Genomic DNA, 15237 nt, shown 5'->3' with positions numbered 1-15237 from the left:
CTCTCTTCCCGATATTTCCTGTCAATCTTAAGCTTTCTGTAAAGTAAAGGCCAAAACAAAAATTTTGATAATAATAAGGAAACATCATTTTTTTGCGTTGTTTTGAAAAAACGACTGAACCAAAGATTAGTAATTATGTTTTGGTGATGTATTTCTTCTGTAGATTGACAAAAACTATCGATTTTTCTAACCCTAAAGAGGAGAAAGAATTAGGAATGAGGAAGTAAATGGATCAATGACTAAATGAACGAATGAGTAATTGTTTGGCAGAATATAGAATGATATATCTAATCAATCATTGGCTGATTGAGGAAAAGACTAAATGGTTGACTTATTAAGTGAATCATTGATTGAACAACTCTCCGTTCTGCAGGCTGTGTGGTTACCCGCCGTTCTACGACGAGAACGACTCCAAACTCTTTGAACAGATCCTGAAAGCCGACTACGAGTTTGACGCGCCGTACTGGGACGACATATCGGACTCAGGTGAGCCTTTGCCTCCCTCCTTTACCTCCTCCATCCCCCCCCTCCTCTTCAACATTTCCCCTTCCTCTCGTCCGTCGACCACCATGAGGCACATATGGACCACACACCTCCTCTCCATCACGGCCTGTGACGTCATCTGTCTGGAATGAATGTGTTTGAGAATGTGTGTGTGTGTGTGTGTGTGTGTGTGTGTGTGTGTGTGTGTGTGTGTTTGTGTTTTGGGGGGGGAGGGGGTCATCATTAGTCAGCTGTAAAGGCTTGGCAGTAAAACCAGCGGAGTAACTCCAGTCCAGTTTGTGTCATTTACAATCTAATATAGGAACTGTTGGTCGCCATGCTTTGACTGCAGGTCCAACATTTATTTACTGGAAGGAATGAAATTAAAGTTTGTAGAGACATTTATGATACTGATAACTTTGGTGTTACATTTCTTCTTCTACTCACACCCTGAGGTTGACATGGTTAGTAATAGTTTTATGCGTCTTTCTCAGATGCTATCAGATATTTGGCATATGCATTTTGGATATGGCAATAATTGAAGTTCTCCTTTCGTTATTCATTTAGTGTTGTACAACAGGCTAAACGTCCCCTTTCAGCTAGTTACTGTTGGACCTTCGGGTTGACCTATTACATCTCATACAAAACAATCCACAAACAAGTTGTCAAATGGTAAACTGTTTTCCTTCCCTGCATGTACAGTATGTTTAACTCCTTCAGCTGACACAACATAAACGGTGTCTTCTTGTCTGTATATAAATGTGTGGTACATGCTCAATCATTTACCATGTCAATACCTGCACCTTGTTTTCTTTAAGGTTTTTATTCTATGCATTAATGCTGCTCAACTTCCAAGTCAAAGCCCTGCACGGGAACTGTGAGCGCTCAGGAGCCCCTTCACTTTGACATCTCTCTATCAGTACATGTCCATAGGATCCTTTTTGTGCATGTGTGTGTGTATTTCAGCCTGTGTGTGAAGCTTATAACAAAGTGTATATTTAAATTCCCCTCATGGGATTAAGAGATTATATCTTATTATTATTATCAATGAGGTGTGTTCGGCTGGTTTAGAGAAATTAGATTCAGTAGGTTTTCAGTCAATCTAACGTAATGTTTACCTGCATTTTAAAAGTTGAGTTTTAGTCGCACTTGATTGTTGTTTTTACATTATGTAAACATACTGACTGAGACCACGTCCATGTTGTTGACAGTTTATGGAAAGATAATGGTCTTACAGACAGCAGGTTTAAGTTTAGATAGCCTTCATTTGTAGATTATCCTGATAATTGAATTTAAAAAACGCTGCTTACGGTTGATTAGGTGTTTATTTGTCTGAAATGATTTACCTTTTGTGGCCTTCGTCATGTTTTCTTGTCCTCCAGCCAAGGACTTCATCGGCAGCCTGATGGAAAAAGATCCAGCCAAGCGTTTCACCTGCGACCTGGCTCTCAGACACCCCTGGTGAGGAACACACACTCACACACACACACACACACACACACACTGACACACACACACACACACACACTGACACACTGACACACACACACACACACACACTGACACACACACACACACACACACACACTGACACACACACACATACACAAGCTTGCAAAAAGGCATAAAATCAATATAAGTATTGATTAACAGTCAGAGGTCTTTTGTGATTGTGCGTGTGTTTATATTTATCAGGATCTCCGGGGATACAGCACTCTGCAAGAACATCCATGAGTCAGTCAGTCGTCAGATCAAGAAGAACTTTGCCAAGAGCAAATGGAGGGTAAATGATGTTTACTGCACTTTATTCCTTTTTGGGTTCGGCTGCACGGCTACTCAAACGATAGTCTGTGTTTGAGAAGATGAATCACTCAGTAGTAAAAAACCTGGCCTGATATGATCTAGAGTTCACCTCCATCATCACTTTTCTTCTGAGACGTTTATATAAAACTTACCTGCAGACTTGAAACAAATCTCCCCCTTTCTTCAAGACCTGCTCCTCACAGTACGTCACCCTCAGCTCGGGGTGTTAATAGCACTTCCAGCTCGTGTAATATCTGAACCTCAGATGGTTTTAATGGAAGATAAACTGGAACAGAAGACCATATCACGGTATTTCTGCACTAGTGCCAGTTCATTCAAAGCAGATCCTGGACTGCGACTTCAAAGCCCCTATCAAACAAAGAATCCCCTTTTTTGATCTTTTCTATGACTGAATTTTTAAAAATCTCAAAAATAATCCCATTACAGTACATTCATAATCCACTGGGCTCATGCTTAAACAATATGTAGATGTCAAATGTTTTGGGCCGTTTCCACCTTCCTCTGACACAGTATCGTTCAGTTTACGTCCCCTGCTGTTAAATCAAACTCAAACAGGAGATCAATAATATAAAATAAGAATGATTCCCCACAATGTTTTTTTTCTGACACACACAGGTATTGATGCAAAGTGAGAGCTTTCTGTTTCTGTTCACCATCACCTCCTCGTTTCCCTCTCCTCTCCTCTCCAGCAAGCATTCAATGCCACCGCCGTGGTCCGGCACATGAGGCGGCTGCAGCTTGGCAGCAGCATGGGGAGCAGCATGGACCAGTCCAACCCGCCGACCAGGACGAGCCAGGCCCAGAAACCCGCCCCGAGCCAGAGCCCGGCGGGCCAGATCCAGCCTGCTCAGAGCCAAAGCAGCGGCCAGGCGGCACAAGGCCCGGGCACCAACGTGGCCGCCAACAAAACCTCTGCCATTGACAACGACATAGCAGCTCCTCGCAAAGAATGTAAGTTTGATTCAGTGGTATTAGTTGTACTACAAAGTCAAGACAACATATGTGTGTGTCAAAAGCATTTAAAGACTTGATCATTTAAACCTTAGACAAACAGCACTTGTCCAGTCGTAGTTTAGTGAACTCATCCTGACACAGCAGCACTGTCATTCAGATTTACCTTCAGGCTATAGTGGTTATTATAATAAATAATAATAATAACAATAATAACTTTATTTATATAGCACTTATCTAAACAAGGTTACAAAGTGCTTTACAGAATGCATTCAATCAAACTAAATAAAAAATACATGAAAAGTGCTTCACAAAATACACAGGATAAAACATTGGTGAGTTATAGAATTATGAATAAAAATGTATTAAATTAATTAAAGCAGGACATGAATTACTAATCAATCGTTAAAAAGGCCTTCCTATAAAAGTGTTTTTTGAGCAAGGATTTGAAAATAAGCCAGCCTAATTTCTTCGGTTCGGAGTTCCAGAGTTTAGGTGCTCTGATGGCAAATGCCCGGTCGCCCTTGGTAACCAGCCGAGCTCTAGGAACGACTCATAAAGGTGCTCTTGATGATCTAAGATTTCGGCTGGGAGCATAAGGGGTTCAAAGTTCTGTAATGTAAGGTGGGGGGCTAGCCCGTGTTGTGTTTTAAAAGTTGTTAAAAGAATTTTAAAATCAGCCCTGTAAGTAACGAGCAGCCAATGGAGGGAGGAGAGGGTTGGGGCAATGTGGGACCTTCTCCACTCTCATGGGTGGAGCTGAATTAAAAGCTGTGTTCTGTTTGATATTTATATTTCACCTTTGAAAATATTCACTTTGTAATACTCGCTGCTTCTCTGTCTGTGTCTTTTTTTCCCCTCTCAGGTGTAACTGCACCAGCCACACCCTGCAGTCTGGCATCTGCAGCGTCTTCTCCCGCCGCCGCCGGCGCCGAGCTGAACCGGCCACATCCCTCAGCAGGTCCGGCCCCGGTGCTCACAGAGACCAAGTGACGCCAGGTCCCGCGGGGGACCAGCTGGGAGGCCACAGCGCTGTGAGGCAGAAAGAGAGGGAAAGAGCCGGAGGACGACAGGAGAAGAAGAGGCTCCTCCTCTTTCTTCTTCTTCCTCTTACCTCCCTCTCCTCACTGCGTTCCTGTTCGGATGTGCCGCCCCAACCAGTTCCTCGCCCTGCTCCAGGGAGAGCAGAGGACATTACCTCCGCCCAAACGTTTCAGGCCATGCAGGGCCACGCTGTACACCCTCCTCCCACCGAGAGGGCGCCGCTTAGAATGCCACGACACGGCCACAGAGGATGTTCGAATGCCTGGCTGTGTTGGGATGCAGGCGACGCGTGGGTGTCGACTTGCCTGTTCGAGAAGAAGTTGATGGTTCCCAGTTGGGCCGGGGGTGAAATATTATTTAATGTCAGTAAACATCAACTTCCCTCCTTAATCTGGTCTGTCCTGCGCCACTGTATTTAGCTTTTTCCTAACTAGGTTTGACTGTTGGCAACTGGATTGATTTCTTTTTTATTATTCTCAATGTTCAGTTTTGAAGGTGGTATGTGTAACTTTAAAAAAAAAGGGTTATCATCGTCACAGAAGAAATGCTATTTTGGTACAATCACTGTCAAAAAAAACAACACTATGGCCAAGAGGGTTAGTGTTCTCTGATTATCATGTGTACTAGCATTGAATCAAGACTCCAATCTCCATGACCCCTTCATTTCTCCACCGCTTAACCACTGAAGTTATGGCTCTTTTTTTGCTCTAGAAGAACAGCGCCACCTTCCTGTGAAGTGCCATAAAACAATCAAGCAGAATCCCTCCAAATCCAATCTGTTGACTGGGTGAAGTGCAGACAAGAGGCTTCTTAAGACACCTCGTACTGACTTCTTACCAACGTATCACACTAATGTGACAGTGATCTCCTCATCTTTAAATGTTACATATAGCACCTGTAAGACATTTTCTATGTCCTTATGGGCTTCTTTGTATGTTTGTGCTTTAAGAAGTGCTTTAAAGGTACCATACGACTGTTCAGATATGGAAACATAAGTAAGCTCTTTATGTATTTTTGCACAGAGAAGGGTTGGATAAATTCTCAGACACGGATTAGCCGCCATCCACCAGTGTTAATCAGAGATTAGAGATTGTAAACCTTAGAGTGGATGTTAGAGGATTGTCTGAAAGTTTCCGATTTGTTTATTCTTTTTCTTACTTTATAAGACTTTTGTAACAATCACCCTTTACAGGGTAACACATACAGGTTAGTATGAAACATGCAGCAGGTAAAGAAAAGGATCGATGGAGGAATGTTCTGGAAAACTGCCTCCGGTGGAGAATGTTTGCGACTACGCGATGGCTAATTATTTGAGGACCCCTGAGCAACGCAGTCCAGTTACAAATCGCCTCTGAGATATTTAACCTCCTCCACATGGGCCCTCAGAGGGTTTCGCATTTGTAGAGAATGAATCCAAAATGGAGAAGCAAGCGCGTGTTCCTTTCCCCCTTCTTAAGAAGCCATGATCTCACTTTTTTTGCGTCGTCAAGCCGCGCCCAGTTCGAATGTGCTCAGGGAAAACTGCAGCTGCACTGTGAGCTGGCAAATACCGGTTTTCTGGATTTAGGTTTTTCTGTCGGTACTTTCAGTTCAGTTGTTGTGACGTCACAGTTAATGATCCAGGGCTTTAGATGTCAGCTGTGCACTTGGTTCAGTGTGGTTTTGACTTATACTCACCTGTGACCATGGAGGACTCAGATGTTGAAACTGACAATACCACCAAGGACCTCAGAGGCTTTTTGAGCATGCACAACTAGAGTCTACTATCTTGGCTGTTTTGTTTTGTTGACACAATCTACCGCTCTGAAACAGCACAGTAGGAATTGTATAGAGCAGGGGATAAACATGGAGGATAGGTTGGGTTTTTGTTGTGTCTGGTGATCCTTTGGCGAACCCTTTGTCGAACCCTTTGTCACCCAACAGTACACAGAGATGGGTTGGTTTTTCACAATTTGAGAACCGGTCAAAATATAGCAAATCTGAACTATTTATTTAGGTATGAGCAGCAAAACCAAAATATGTAACACACTTCCATCTTCTTGTTTTAAAAAAAAGCCAATACATGTGGGTTAAATGGAATGGTTGGAGTCCAAAGCTTGAGGTCCTTTTTTTGTTCTAAGTTACATTCAATGTGACAAACTCGAAAGAACTCAAATGTCATCTTTTCCTGACGCTGTCATAACTACAGTAGTTCAGATTGTGTCACTCGTAGTGATAGCCTTTTAGACTGAACTCAGAGAGTAGAGCGGTGAAATGTCGGGTGCTCACTCACGCTTATCAGATTGTCACGTCTTTGTCAGAAGCAATTAAACCAATCCCTTTATTTTTGAATTATAGCCAAAGACTAGTGCATGGTATGGAAACAAATGGCTCCATTTCATTTGATAAATGAGTTAGAACCAAGTATTTGAAAACGACGCTGTTTGAGATAGAAGTGGACTTGCATTAAGGGCTGAACTCCAGCTGCATATGAATCTGGAGTGAACTGTATTGACCCATTCAACGTCTTGCCATGAACCTTTTTTTATGTGCACCGACTGGTGCTGAAAAGTATCGGCAAATTATAAACATAGTGCTTGTTTTAATCTGCTTGGAATGTCAGAAAGGTGTGACACACCAGCTGGAAGAAAGTCAATTTACACTGAAAGAAAACAAACTGTAGATCAAATCTCACCCAAGCTTTGTGGAATTCACTTCTGGCTTGCTGCACCGTTGTGTGTATTAAAACTCACAGCTCTTTGGCGCTGACTTTGAATGCTACCCAATCGAACTGTATGAATTCATGATCTCTGTTCTTTAAGAGCAGCACCTTCTTTCTTTAACCAGCTCTGAATGGACAGTTCCAGCATTCTTGTTTTTTTCCCCTCCATCCAACGTGCCAGTTGCTCTTGTAATACTTTGCAACCTTTCTACCCAATCATTAGCTTTAATCTTTTACCTAATTTTCTCCTACTTGGGACATTATTTTCTAAAAATAAACCAGAAGTACATAGTTCACATTTCAAGATATGTTCCTAAAATAGCTGGGCACCGTAGCTTTTAGCAAAAGTTGACTGTAAGCCGTTTACACACATGTACTGTTAATTTCTAGAAAATTTCAGACTCCTTGCCCCTGAAATCTTCCTGAGTGACGTGTTCACACATGCCTCTCATGATGGGAAGATTTCGCTGTCAGACGGGCAAGCAAGACGTGTCATAAAAATGACGCACGAAAATGGCAGACAAGCAACAAAGTTAGAAGCCATGTTGACAGTTTTTTCCATTATATTTGGTTGCGTTCGAGGTATAAAGAAAAGATCAGAGAACATACTGAGCACAGTTTCATTATGTACACTAAAATCACACCAGTCCCTGGCCCGGTCACAGATTATGAGCGTTATTACCCCATCCTGTTAGCTTGAAGGTACATCAACAAACCTGACCTCCTGCCGAAACTACTAACGACTAGAAAGCTGGAGCAGAGAAGTCTGGGTAAATCCTGCTGAAAAAAATTTGTTTGTGTTCATACATCAAAACAAAACAAAAATTCCTGGAAATTTGGAGTGCAGTGCATGTGTGAAAGGGGATGAACAGTATTAAAAAGGTAATTTGTTTGGGACTATTGTCACCACATAATTCATTCACATTGATTGCAAAAATTAAACATTAATGTGAGGAATTAGAGAGGTCAAGGATTTTTTTAAAAAGTGAGACATTCAGGCATTACTAGTCTTCAGCCTTTTTGGGTTGTATTAATGTAAAGCCACACTGCACAGCTTCAGGAATATGACCATTTTTAATTGTTTTTAAACATGTCCTATTACCTGAGAATTATCCTTACATAGAAATCCTCTTTTCCTTTTAATCTGATATATGTACAGGCCCTAAACACACTCACCAGATCGACTGCATTGTTTTTGAAACACTTGAATCTTGCGTATTTGGAAAGGAAAACTCATTACAGCTACAGTATATGCACGCTGTCCTCACAACTCATCCAGTCAAATTAGGGCTTAAGTTACATTTTTTTATGGTGGATTTAAGAATCAAAGACCAAGTTAGCCTGATTAATTTTGTTATTTTAAATGTGCATTTATCAGGGAAGCACCCACATGTCTTGTACTGCATGACTCTGTAGTTCAGTATTCAGCATTTTAATTCAATCTTTTTTTTTTTAGTATGTTAACATGTTACATTTGTCTCTTCTAACCTAACACTAAAGCCAGTTCATGTTATTCTTCATGTGTTACTGAGGGGATTTTTAACATATAAGGGCTTTATTCCTACGGTCACCTTAATCTAATTATTCACTGTAACCATGTTTTCATGACCATTGAACACTATGCATTTTTTGAAAACATTTTTAAGTGTTGTTGATGCTTTTTCTTGAGCTTGGGATTGCAAAAAAAAGAAAATACCCCTGTGGCTAAAAACATTAGGGGAGTAAGTTACTTCAACATGCTGTAGTTTGGTCTGTTTTAAATGAAGAATGTGCGACTTTTTGATCCACTAGATGTCGCCCTGGAGCACCAGCATGAAACCAAAACAAACTGATGTTTGGCCACACCTCCGCTATTCTGAAGCCCCCGCTCTCCTCCAGCGACACACCTCCAACCCCTCTCCACTTGAGTTTGCAAAAAAGAGTTATCGAATTGGAAAACACCGTAATTAAGCACTTAGTGCTAAGAGCAAGCGGTGGACGTAATTATGCGTAAGCATGCTAATGGTTAGCGCTCTTTGGTTAGCTCGTAGCTTCACATTGCATGTAAATTTACATGGAATGACCATGATCTAAAAACGCTAACGTGACATTCAAAAAGCATTCAGTACAGTATGTTATTCTTCTTTTCTATAGTCCCTCACTTTAACAGCTTTAATACACAGGGACTATCCGTCCGGCCGTCCTGTCCATGTAAACACGGCTCAGACAACAACACAGCCAGCGGGACTCACTCTTTTTACTCATTGTAGACAGTCACGACTTAGAGAGATATTTACAGAGGATATACTGGATTTATGCTATATTTATGTGTAAAATGTCGCACATTCTTCCTCTAAATGCTTAACCATGAATTTGTCTATTATTATTATTAAATGAGCCACATAGTTAAAGCGGTCTACCAGGTTTCTCTCGAGCACTAAACGATGTTAATGTATCATCAGCCAACACTGTAAGAGCATGTTTCGTTAAATGTGATGTCGTCCATGTTAGTCTGGACATTTGGGTTTATGAATGTCATTGTGAGGCAGGCAGAGGGTTCAGGTTCATGCTGCTCTGTGGTTATATGTACAAATATGTCTGCTGTAAAAAAAAAAGAAAAAAAAGACGTTTTTTCTGAATGAATACTTCAATGTTCGAGACGCTAGTGTAAATAGATTGTGAATATGAATGATAATTTTCAAGACAATATTTACAAATGTTTTGCTGTTCAGGCATGTGGGAGTGGATGAGTGAGCGTGTGTGTGTGTTGAGGGAAGTTGATTGTATTCTCTATGGAATGTTAAATGTATAAAAAAATAACTTAAATCCCCTTTATTCCCCACTGAGGTTTGCTTTCATGTACTGTCCAGCACTGTGTGGCTGCCACCTGTATGCCGTCAGTGTTTCACAACCACTTCAGTGTACTTTGGCTGTACATGTAAATGTACACATCAGTCCAGCTTCAAGTGAAAGCAACAATTACTGAACTCAGGCTTACGTTTTTTTGCCATTCTAAAGGAAGAAATCCAAAGCTGTGATCGACTATGAAACACACTGTTAACAGCGAGGAGCAGCTAGGATCGCTCTCGTCTGCTCTCTGCCCTTTGAGCTCACACTTCTCAGACCTTTTCTTTTTATATACAAAGACGGTGACCAATTGCGTCGTCACAAAAGATGAAAACACAAGCATGTTCGACAAAAGTGCTTCAACGATTCAACATCACCAATGACTGTTTCTCTTATATTCCCTTGTATGATGTTAGTATCTTTGTATAATGTAAAGACGTACACGGGTTGAGACGCCAGAGTCCACAGAAAGCTGTTTAGAATTTCAGTTCCACAAACAGTTTTGAGAGAGATTTATTCTTGAGCTGTTTCCCCCCCAAGAAAAGAAATCATGGGTGACTAGATAAGTTTTGCTATTCTGTTATTCATTAGCAAGAATATCTTACCAGATACGGTCGTCACTGGGGCCTTTGGTATTTCAAAAATGATCTGACAGAAATGGAATTTTAAAAAAACAATGCATTAAAATGTTCTTAAGTGAGGTTAGGATGGTAACTTTGATAGCACATCAAGGTATCCTCTTGTGTGATTTAGACCAAAAACCCTATGTAAAACAATTTGTGAACAGTTCATCAAAGGAAGTAAATTAACATAAAACCTAGTGTATTAGAATCTTTCTGTTTTTGTGGGGTCGCCCAGAAGGTAAAAATGTTTCAATTTCCATTGCATTCAGCAAAGTCCACAGCTGTTTAGCTCTTTCTAGTGCCATCTGTTTCCCCAATGTGGAGTTTCCAATCCTGCTAGCTACCAGATAAGTTGTTGAGGTTTCAGCCTACAGTAGATAGCAGATTGTTTATAAGTACGGACCCACTGCCAACCACCAATTCACCAAGAGCGGCGCTGCCCACCTCTGCTGATAACTCGTTGTCTTTAATTTATTGATTAGTCTTTTTAATCAAACTAGCGCTGCACAAAGTTTTTTTTTACTTAACAGTATACCACTGTTTAATTTGAATGCCAGATTATGACCTAATGACAGAAAAAGTTTTTATTTTTTTAAGTGGCGCCACCAACCTTGTCCATGTTGCGATGTATACCAGCAGGATTTGTGCAGCGAACTGGCTGCTTGCACTATTTAATGAATGGAGGCAAATTGTCAAATCGTGTCAAGACGCTTGCAGTTAGTGACGGTGCCAGCTGCACTTGCGGTAATATTGTTGCATGTCCCAGTATTTTATACTGGTTTGTCAGTTGCACTGGGATATAGGACACAGTCCATTTTTTAGATTGAAAAACTAAGTGTTAAAAGTGTATGTATTTTACAGCTTTGTAAATTATAATAGTGTAAAAGCAAGTAAATTTTTCTTTCCATAAATGTTTCCTTATTGTTGCCAAAAGATTGAAGAGTTGCATAATCACACTTTGTAAGTATCCAAGTTGCTTTTCTTCAGTCTGTCTAAAATATTATAATCTGGTCTTTGCATCTGCCCTTAAGACTCTGCTCTGCTTCTTAAAAATTGTTTGTCTGAATGAATCTTTAAACAAGCTGCTTCTTGGAACTGGTGTCTCCCTGTGGGTGTCCTTGTCCAGAGCCTGCTGAGTTAGCTGGGCTGTATTGTATTTACTCTCTGCATGTGACACACAACAAACTCCCATCCTGTGCACCGTCGTTATGCCGACGACACCCTCATGTCTCAGAGTGAGCACCGCCTGCCACACACCTGTTGTGCTGGGATGATAATGATGAAGATGATGATGATGATGATGATTTCTGTTCATGGGGCTTGTATATCAGATGCCTTCGACAATCATGTGCACATATCAGAGCTACCATGACAACACAGGCCAGAGCGACTGATTGTGTTTCATTTGTCTTTCTCCTGGAATAAATCCTGAATGATCATAATGTGTGTCTTCAACACTTTGTTTCCTTTTTTCTTCGTTATGTGTGTCTGTGCTTTTCCCACAAAATGACAAAGGTCTGTCTCTTTATTACAACTCAAAATTAGGACTGGATTTCCGACAAGTGTGCACAGAAGAATGTGTCTCTCTGTGTTTGTAGTTAGTTATTTAAATACAAATTCCAGGACCCATATGTGCAGCTATAAAGCAGACATCCTACACCTTCTTTGACCGACATTTTGCCAGCAGATGTTTTTAGCAGACAGAAGACAGATGTGGCTAACATGAGGCACATGTTTCTTTTACTTGCACATGTTGGAACACATTAGGATAACAACATTAAAAACAGATTTTCCCCATATAAAAATAATTTATAGTACTTAAATGACTGCCCAAAATGTAACGAAGTATTCATTGAAAGTGAAGTTATAAACACATTTATGGCCTTCAAAACCACTCAGCATTTGCTTCTATAACAGCAGCTTCAAGACTAATTTGGGTTTTTACAGCTGCTAAGCCCCCTATGTAACTCAATTAAAGATATAAATAATCTAATCTTTTTTAAAGCTGAATTGTTTTCGTCAACTTTTTTTTGTAGGTATGTGCATTGTCTTCAGTCTTACTTTCACATTAGTGCTAATATGCAAATGTAGGTACACTAACATACAACAGAATTGTCATTGTTAGCATGGTAGCATACTTGCTCTAGCATGACTCAAGGCACCACTCCCTGTCTCCCTACTCGTTCTCTACCCCGTGCACGAGCCCAGACTCAAAGCCTGAGCTAAGGTCTGCTTCTGGACCAATGGCGCTTGTGCATGTAATTGAGGGGCGTGGATTCTGAGGGAGCACAGAGGATAGGGTTTTGGGTGCAGACTATGGTGCAGACGGAGCACTGAGGGAATGCTACTTTCAAAATCATGCTAGTTTTAGAAAATTACCCTGCCTTTAAGTACAGGCTAACATGTATCAACACGACAGAAAAGCAACAGGCTACTTCATGCCATTCCAACACAATACTTTTTAGCTAAATTATAAGTTAAAGTCAAATTTTAAAGACCAAAATGTATCACTAAATGACCAATTGTCAGTGACCCAACTGTTAAACTAGCTTTGTTAGCGTCATTTGGTACTGAGCTTCACCTGCTTAACAGTATTAGCCTGAATTTTTTTTTTTAATCCCAAAATTATTGTTTGAGCTTCTTGTGGTTCAAGTAATCACACTTCCTCTGCTACTCTCTCCTTCCCAGGTGGCGATATCCTCCTGTTTCGAGGAACATGTGCACCCACACATACACATATTGAATGTGTCCACTTGTTCAAAACACACACAAACCAAAGCACTAAAATTAAAATTGTGAATTCAAAGTATTTCGGCTCTCCAGCCTTATGAAACACATAGCAAAGCAGCAGAACTGAATGTCTGCTAAATCAAATACTTCATCATGCACAGATAAAAACACCATATGTTGACTTTGGCTGTTGAGCTTTAAGTGTGTTTGTGCTCCAAGTCAGTGATCTCTCTTCTTAAACTGCCTTCTCCTCATCTTTAATTCAAGACTTCACCCTCCTCTCTGCTCTCTCCCCTCCTCTTCTCCACCCCTCACTCTCTCGCTGCAGGGTTTCTCCTCCTCCTCACCCATCGCTCCCCTGCAGAGACATGTTGTTTTGTTCTTTTCTAAGCAGCGTGTGTATATTTCAGAAAACTAATTAAAGGCAGATCAACTGAAGCAGCGAGATAACACACAATCTCACAGGGAATAGAGGTGGGATCATGGCATGTTGGGGAATCTGAAATGTGTGCAGGGACCATGCGTGTCATTTGGACAGACAGGTCTGAATGCAAACAGCAGGGGGTGACATGATGGCTCCCTCTACCAACCCTCGTCCACGTGAAGAAAACTCTAAACTGTTTCCAAAATAGCACGATTATACCAGCAAGGATTACTTTAACGCAGTAATGTTTTGGTTTAAGGATGTTTTTTATTTCACTGCAGTTCTAAAATTGCCTAAATCCTCTTTCACCAAGGAGAGATGAGGCAAGTGGAAGGTTGAATTCAAACTAAAATGTCTCCTTAGTTGATCTGGTTTAATAGCTTCCCCAATGATGTTGTATTCAGGTGAGTTATAGTTTGACCTGTTTACTGACTTACAGTTTAATGTTTTTATCATGCGTCCACTATATAATTATATATATATGCATATACTTATATCCGAGCAGTAGTAGAGGAGTTAGACTTTCTTGACTGGCCTGGCCTGGCCTGGCCTAATTTATCCAGGGGTGGCATGAAGTTCTATGTGGACACACACACTAATGAAAAGCATTGTTTACCCTTGAGGTAGGAAGGTTGAGGTCTTCCAGTTGAACAGTTGTTGCTGCTCCAAAACAAAAAATAATTCTGCAGAATAGATGCTTCTTGATTAAACTAAGATTACAAAACCACTCATGAGTTTGGGCAGCCAAACTCTGGATAAGGAGACACCCAGAACACATTGCACACACAAAAAAAAACACCCTCAATGAGCGGTTTACGAACAAGCTTACAACTGAATTCTTTAACCCGCCAAGTAAATCATTTTCAAGAAATTAATTACCACCCCTAAATCTATCACATTCTATCTTGTATCACACAAAAAACCCAGCCAATCCCTTTAAGTCGAAAGCTTGTGCCATCAGACTCTTTTAAACCACTTTCAAATTCTACACATACTGGCCTTAGTGTTGAGCCACCACAAGATACAACTTGTCATAACACTTGTTTGAACAGACTGTGGGGAATCTGCAGATCATCTAAAAGCTCAGTTCTTCTTTGTGTGCAGTTCTCAGTTCTGTTTTCAGTAGTGGCATATTGATCCCTGTACCTGTTACCTGGACTTGTTGTTGTGACATCCGGGCTTTATTAATATAGACCAAAATGTTTAAGGTTGCTACCCCATAAGGTAAAAGACACACTGACATGTCTGTAATCACTTTTCATTTTAGCATCTCAATCATCAAATGCAGGTCATGAATTGGCAAATGTTTTTCCTCACCTTCACCGTGCATTTGTTGTTCGTGCAACAAGAAGCTGAAATGTACCTTTTGATGAACACATCTCTTTCTCTCTGCATCCCTCCTCATCATCCCTGCCTCACATTTTGTCGTCGTTTTGTAATTTGTCTCCCTTGCTCTCGAAGTGGTCTTGTGATGTGACGGCTCCTCGGCCTCCCTCCGGAGCTTTTGATTTTTCCGGACTGAATTAGAGGAATATTTCAGCGACGTCCCGCTGTTCAGAACATTGCTGCCCACGCAAACACATTCCAGTCACTTGATGGACCAGACACACATCTCCTTCTCTCCCCACACA

At 40.9% G+C, this 15237-nt stretch overlaps 1 protein-coding gene across 1 annotated transcript in view; it reads left to right on the top strand.

Annotated features, from left to right (window-relative positions):
* Window positions 1–11894, top strand: part of camk1da (calcium/calmodulin-dependent protein kinase 1Da) — a 69946-nt gene extending 58052 nt beyond the window's left edge. The window contains exons 7-11 of the mRNA XM_065951330.1: window positions 374–486; window positions 1866–1944; window positions 2179–2266; window positions 2997–3258; window positions 4124–11894. Of these exons, the coding sequence (XP_065807402.1) occupies window positions 374–486; window positions 1866–1944; window positions 2179–2266; window positions 2997–3258; window positions 4124–4251 (670 nt within the window). The 3' untranslated portion in view covers window positions 4252–11894. The remainder of the gene's footprint in view (window positions 1–373; window positions 487–1865; window positions 1945–2178; window positions 2267–2996; window positions 3259–4123) is intronic.
* Window positions 11895–15237: the final 3343 nt, after the last annotated feature.

This window comes from Labrus bergylta, chromosome 23 (assembly GCF_963930695.1).
Source record: "Labrus bergylta chromosome 23, fLabBer1.1, whole genome shotgun sequence".
NCBI classification, from domain to species: Eukaryota; Metazoa; Chordata; class Actinopteri; order Labriformes; family Labridae; genus Labrus; species Labrus bergylta.
The sequence above is the reverse complement of the archived record's forward strand: the minus strand, read 5'-3'. Positions and strand labels throughout refer to the sequence as shown.